At 38.4% G+C, this 7,520-nt stretch overlaps 1 protein-coding gene across 1 annotated transcript in view; it reads right to left on the reverse strand.

Moving 5' to 3' along the window:
• The window catches only part of epha4l (eph receptor A4, like), a gene marked incomplete at its 3' end in the record, with an annotated part of 68,497 nt that overhangs the window by 32,493 nt on the left and 28,484 nt on the right, over positions 1 to 7,520 (reverse strand). The window contains 1 exon segment of the mRNA XM_014016654.1: positions 2,283 to 2,438. Within this exon segment, the coding sequence (XP_013872108.1) occupies positions 2,283 to 2,438 (156 nt within the window).

Raw genomic sequence — 7,520 nt, forward strand, 5'->3', positions numbered from 1 at the left:
CACACACACACACACACACACACACACACACACACACACATACAAGCACCCCAATTACCAGAGATGCTGGCTCATTCACAGCATGACCTTCAGCAAGGCAAACTGAGAGATGATTTTTAGGAGAGATTTTTTTTATTATTATTATTTGCTCTGTTCGTGACTCTGAGTGCATTTTAAAAGAAAGAGAAAGTGAATGGAAACAAAACCATTGCTGATATTTTGTGAGTGGCAGTTGTAATTACAGAGCTCTAACTTGTAGGTCAGAAGTAAAGGTTGGGGGGGGGGGCAGCTCAGGAAAGGAAAACAGCAGTCGACAGACAAGGTGAAAGTTCAAAGATCAAATGTTGGCTGGCTGACGAGGGGTGGCAGAGGTCGGCGGGCGAGCCGACGCTAATGTTCAAGTCCGATCCACGGTGCTAGGAATGCAGCAGAGGTGGTGAAGCTGGGTCTTATAAAATCAGCTGAGTAATGAGCTTCGACAGCTGTTGCTGGCAGCAGTCGTCAAAATCCAAGCTGACTAACGAGACAATGAGGATGACCTCCCAGCTCATCCATTAAAAGATGAGAGTAATAGTAATAGTAATAGTAATAGTAATAGTAATAGTAATAGTAATAGTCATAGTAAAAGTGATGGTGATGTAGCCCAGCAGTGAAACTATTTATTTATTAAGTAAAAAAATTAAAACAAACAAGTTTCCTTAAAGAAATGCTGATCGCCCTCCATCGTGTGACAAACCTTTAAACCCAAATCTTGCTTGATTTTTTAGGCGCTCAAGAAATATGATGAGGAGAAGCTCAGCTACCACATCACTTTGCATTTTCTAGCTGACTGACCAACTGGATGGACGGCCGTATCCTATCAGCACTCGGACATTGGGCCTTGAGCGAGCTGGACTCGGTCTGCAAGCGGTTCTACTGAGGGCCGCGGGCTGGCTGTGGTCCCTGGACTTTGCTGGCCAGATGGAATTCATCTTGGAGAAAGCTGATGGATCGGCTCGGCGGTATGTGTCCACACCATTTGTCTGATTGGATTTTGCCACCTTGAGAGTTTCCAGCAGACATTAAGGCAGAGGGAAAATTGTTGTTGTCTGCCTGTCCCTTTTGTTCCCAAACAACTGATTAGAGAATCTGGATCTCCCCTGACAACGGCCTTGGACCTGTTGGCAAAATCCTTCCAGGTTGGAACATGTTGACACGGCTCCCACCCCCTCCCCCCCTCCCCACCTATATATGTGTGTGTGTGTGCGTGCGTGCGTGCGTGCGTGTGTGTGGTTATTTTAAAACAGAACTTCAACTTTAAAGTTGAAGAAACTTTTTGTGAATACTTGAAAAAATAACTCATGGTTGATCATCTATCAGGCTCGGAGGGGTTTTATACATATTTTAGTTTCCATTTGTGTGGAAAAAAATTCAACAACATAAAAGCTGTTGAGCTGAATTTGCAGGTTCTGGGTGCTGAAAATAATTTACAACAGAGAAATGTTGATGATTTTGCCTAAATCCAAGGAAGTATTAGTGAAGTGTACAGATGTGTACTGAAGGGGAGTCCAATTGAATAAATTATTCTGCTGAGCAATAAATCCACAAGAACTCGGCAGACAACAAGGCAGTGATGAGCTGAGGAACTTAGCAGATGTTACAGCTAATATTTTACTCAAATGTTGAACATAATAAAGCATGAAATGTGTTTGGTTTGCTTGGGAAACGGAGGCTTTTAATGGTTTTCACTTTGCTCAGTGATATTTCCCATTTTATGACTCAGACAGGGGAAAGCCTAAATACTGGAAAAAGTGTAACAGTTCTAACTGTAGACTTGTGAGTTAAGAGGTGTAATTGGAAGAACAGCAGTATGACTTAACCAAGTGGAGGAAAAACTCACATTGAGAAATTAAAGCACCTTCCTTCCACTCAATTCATTTCTATATTTAGTTCTTTGACACTTTTCTCTGTTTGCATCCTATTTTTTTCTCACCTTTTCCACCACTTGTATAAATCGCCTCAGCTCATTTGTGGTGTGTAGGTGGAAGAAAAAACCTAAAGTGTAGCAGTTTATACTACCATTAGCTCTATCATGTCACCTTGATCATAATGTGCCACCTGGAATCAAAAGGCATCTATTAAACCAGCACCTGACTATTACATGTTTGTGCAGAATAATTGTGGGGGGTGTTTGCATGTTTTGCTATAACAGAGTAAGGCTTCTAGAGTTTGTAAACAATCCTGTTCAGATGGTATTATGACTGTGTAAACTGCTACAGTATGTAGCATGTGGGTGTACTTACAAGTGCAAGGCATGGATGCTGGGTCTGTCTCCGAGCGAAAATATCCCTTATCGCAGGCACAAGATGTAGATCCCTCCCTGATGGAGTAACTGTGGAGTGGACACTTGGAACAGGAGCCGTCGGTGGCTAAAGCACGGTAGTAGCCAATCTTACAAGCTGAAAGATAAGAACACAGAGGAGAGTAGATGTAGTTATTTGTGATGCATGTCAAAATACAAGAAATTCTGCCTTTTCTTGTTTTTGTTGTAAAAATAAAAAGTTGTGCAGCTTTTACTTTTTGTGCAAGTTAAAAAGTCAAGAGCAACTTAAGTATAGCACAACTAGAGAGGGAGTTAATGTCTTACAAAAGCAAACTTTCAGTTGTTGCAACACTTCCCTGGAATGAGAAAGTCAAGGTGCTGCCAAAGACATTAGGATATAATCCACAAATTTCCAACCTAAGGCTGTCAAGATATATACTTACTGTCAAAGTGAACCTTGTAAGTACAGTTGGAACAATACAAAAGTGAAGAAAACTATTCCATTTATCCCCTAAGGACCACATACTATCCATATGTAGTATCACAACGTTGTGCCAAATTCACTTAAACATGTTTCAACCATTTCAGTCCACTTTAAACTGATTGACTGGCCAACCAACAAATACATAAACATGTGGGTGAAGTAAGCACAAAACCCAAATAAAGTGGCTGTATGTGGTCGTCTACAGTTTGAGTAATAAGAGATGTTCACATATGCTTTTCCATTAGAAGGGAAGAACCAATAATGCTGCAAACTTGACAATTTTCTCCCAGTTAGAAACAGAATAACTGTGTTCCTGAGGGGGCTTCCAATTCTTTTCGTATTGTTTCTTCTTCCCTTTGTCTTTATTTTCCATCTTCTGTGCTTTTTTCACTTTTCTCATAAATCACAGTTCCGCTATCAATAAAACGGAGCCAGATTAAAGGTGCTTCTGACAAAAAGAGACAGGCTCAAATAACAACCTTTTTGTATTTTTCTCTCACAACTTTAAACTAATCTCAGGCTAGACTGGAAGCTGCAATGAAACAAGAGTCCATGTGAGTTTCAGACAATTTAACAAACAAATGCCACCAAATTTGGTTTGCCAAAAGCTCTGTCTCTCTTAAAGGGCTGGTTTCATTCTTCTGGTGCCCAGCACACACACAAATACACACACCTTTGTCTGAAATGGTAACCTAAGTGACACTTTCCTACTAGTGGTGACAGAGCTCGTCTTTCATTTGAGCGACAGTTTGATTGGAGGGCTCGTCTTTCAAGGAGTTTCTCCTTTGTCTATCTGTTTCTCTAATGGCTGGGGATGCCTGGCCAGGTTATATTTCACCCCCTGAGTGCTGAACCAGAAGAAGAGGACAAAAGAACAATTCTCAGAGAGGTGCAGTGCAGACTGTTGCAACACCGATTGCACCAAATAAGCTGTCACTCTGTGTGGCTGCCTGGTGCTTGGCAGCGGGAGACAAATGGTATGGTGGTCGAATGGAGCGTGAAAGAGTCTTTAAATGGTGTAAAAAAGACATAACAGTTTCAAAAGATTGATTTCCAGTAAGGATGCCCTTAAGCTTCATTGAGACGTGAGACGTTGGATCTCGCTGTCATAATTTGAGACTTTTTATAACGGACTATTCATGCTCAGAAGAAAACCCATGAGGGATAAGTCCTGATAAGTCCCCCAACTGCAGCACACCTCACATTCAAACAGAATCATCATAGAGTGTGTGGATGGCAGAATGGATGTTTATTTTCAGTTGATGATGGAGAAATTGGAGGGAAACGATCTGGTATCCCTGTTGTTACCCTGGAAAAAGCACAATGTTGTAAATTTGACACAAAAAGACAGTGACTGTTTCCAAAAAACGAAGCAAGAACATGTCTTTTTGCTTCCCGGCCAAGGCACCTTCCTTCCTGGTCATCACATCCATGAAGAGCCTCCGGTTCTCCGTGCTGTCTCATGTGTGCACAAAACTGAATTCTGCTTAAATTGTGATAATATTTAGTTAACACTTGCCTCTTACGGCACTCAACACATAGAATATTTCATTTAGCTGGTAGGATGGTTTGTCTAAGTGTTTCAGGTCACATGGCAGGGAGAACACCCAACTGATGTGACAGATCGCCACCAGACCAGGAAGAAAATGTTTATAGATGACTTGTTTTGGATCATGGCCATTCTGCAGAATAAAGTCTGTGAATGGTCCCAGCGCTGGTATTTGTATGGCTTTTACATTTAACATTCAAGTTTAAATCATGCACTTCCTTGGGTACCACTTTACAATAAGACTCCCTTTATAAATGGCTTATAAATGGTTTATAGATAAGTTATTAATTCATCTACAAACCCTTTATAAATCATTAATAAGTGTTTATTATGCATTAATTAAGGACGAGAAAGAAAAAAAACTGTCCAGTTTCTTGCCAAATAGTGAGCCAAATCTGCACAGAGACGTCATCTAAAAGGTGCTACATTAAACATTTCACACTAGTTACCTTATAGGCACAATTATGGTTTGGAAACACATATTTAAGCAATTATTAGTACTGTATTACTTTATTATAAATATCCACGATGATGAAATTCATCTACAGGTAGCCTATGCATAACAATGCACCTTTCATAACTATATACCAATACAAGATATAAAAATTACAAAAGACTCATTCTTAGTTTTTTGTGCACATGCACATTGCAGAGCCAAGCTCCTCTGGGTCACAGAACACCCATTAAAATGCTGAGGTTGCTATAAAATGCCCTTGGAATTGTGYAAATTAAACAAGGTGAAAAAGCAGATTTATAACTTAGATATTTATGAAAAATCTCACCTATGATCCTCCAGCAATGTTTAACATGAATCAGTTTAGAGCAAATACATTGGTTTTGTGTAACTGTGTAAATTTACCAGTTTAATTTATGCAATTACAACCTCAGCAACCTTAGCATTTTGTGTTTTTTCAGTATGCACGTGGACGCTTTGGAAATGCATGGAAAAGGAAGAAATGGGTGTTTGGACTTATGGGAGTTAACGACAAAAGGCGAAGGCTCGTATTAAAACTTGTTGAAAAACGATCAAGGCGCCACCTTGTTCCCCTGATTAGACAGCATGCTAAACCAGGTAGTTCCATTATCAGTGATGAGTGGAGAGCCTACAAGAATGTTTTGACAAACATGGGGTACAAACATTACACTGTAAACCACAGTAAGTGGTTCGTAGATCATCAATCAGTCATACACAACATATTGAAAGAGCTTGGAAGACCATCAAAGGACATGTCCGCAGACTAAGAGGGAATTGTACTGAGTCGAAGTTGGAGGAACACCTCATGGTTCTGGAATGGTCATCTTGGCTTGGTTCACGACACCCTGATGGACCACTGGGGCGCTTATTCAAGGAAATACATAAAACTTTCTAGTCTGAACATGAATGCCTTGCCTTACATGTTGGCATGAACTTTTTTGGATGGGGTTGGGGGACTAGATTGTATTTAAACATGATGTGTTTTACTCTTAGGATATCAACATTGTTGACAGTAGTTACACATTTGTACAATAATTTCAAATATTAATAAGTTTTTTAAAAAATGGTATTTCTGATTAAAGACTAACTTTTGACATTTATACATGTTTATTAGTCATTAATATGTACTGTTTTACAGTTTACAGGATGGATCTCTTATGGCATTTATAGATGTTTGTTAGTCATTAGGAAAAGATAACATTTTACACTTTACAATAAGGCTCCCTTATGGCATTTATAAATGTTTATTAATCATTAATAAATAGTGTACTGTTTTACACTTTACAATAAGGCYCCCTTATGGCATTTATAAATGTTTATTAGTCATTAATAAACAGTGTACTGTTTTACACTTTACAATRAGGCCCCCTTATGGCATTTATAAATGTTTATTAGTCATTAAGACTCCCTTATGGCATTTACAAATATTTATTAGTCATTAATAAATAGTGTACAACAAGGCTCCCTTTATTAGTTGTAGATATTTATAATAAAGTAATACAGTACTAATAGTTGCTTAAATATGTGTTTCCAAATCATAAGTGTGCCCATAAGGTAACTAGTGTGAAATGTTTAATATAGCAAAGATGACATGTCTGTGAACAGATTTGGCTCACTATTTGGCAAGAAACCGGACAGTTTTGTTTCTTTCTCGTCCTTAATTAATGCATAATAAACACTTAATAATGATTTATGAAGGGTTTGTAGATGAATTAATAACTTATCTATAAACCATTTATAAGCCATTTATAAAGGGAGTCTTATTGTAAAGTGGTACCCTTCCTTATCCTTAACACATCGGAGTAAATGAACATGCAATATTTTTCAATTATACACTATATCTATGAAGAGGCAGTGATTTTTGAATAGTTCAGTTTATTGGGTGAAGTTGAATAATTAATATATATTAATTATATGGTTATAACCATCTAGAGTATTTCTGATTTTGTTTTTTTTACAACGGTACCTGCTAGTGACATGCCAAGCCGTTTCCTGATTGTGCTTTTCCAGTTGAGATGCTTTTATGACACAACACCTAACACCCACTCACCATCTCCCAATAACAAGAAAAGAAAAAAACAACTCAGAGTGTCCTGAGTGTCTGTTTTTGCCATCAAAGTTCATTTGAAAAGAACAAAAAGTGGAAAGGGGTAAGCTTAGTTTGGCTTAGGTACCATAATGCATCCACCTCCGTGTTGATTCATTGGATGGTGAAAATGACTGAATTAAGATCCCTGACTAGCAGGAATAGCAGCAACACTAGATTCTGCACCTGAAGCCTCTGTTACATCAATAGTTTTGAAACTGCTGGAATTTAAAGGGAGTGAAATTTGATTCACAGTCATTTTTTTAAAGAAAAAACATGAATCTATGGGCCTCATGCAAGGATCGTTCGTACGCACAGATTTGTTCTTAAGTTGTGCGTACGAGTGATTTAGGAGAATTTGTGGCATTCACCAATGTTTTCATATTCTAAGATTTTCTTCAGATACAGCAAAATTCACGAGTGGTCCAGACCTGTCGTATATTTATTACGAGCAGTCAGTCTGCTGTTATCCAGACGGGTTTTCTTCACTAAGAACTTTATATTTCGTTATTTAGAAAATATTTCGAGTTGAAAATAAATCACACTCCATAATTATGTTGACAATAGGTCATTCTGTTTGAACTGGAATTAGGTTTTAACGACATAAATTGGTTAGATTAAGTT

The sequence above is a fragment of the Austrofundulus limnaeus genome, unplaced genomic scaffold, assembly GCF_001266775.1.
Source record: "Austrofundulus limnaeus strain Quisiro unplaced genomic scaffold, Austrofundulus_limnaeus-1.0 Scaffold150, whole genome shotgun sequence".
NCBI lineage: Eukaryota > Metazoa > Chordata > Actinopteri > Cyprinodontiformes > Rivulidae > Austrofundulus > Austrofundulus limnaeus.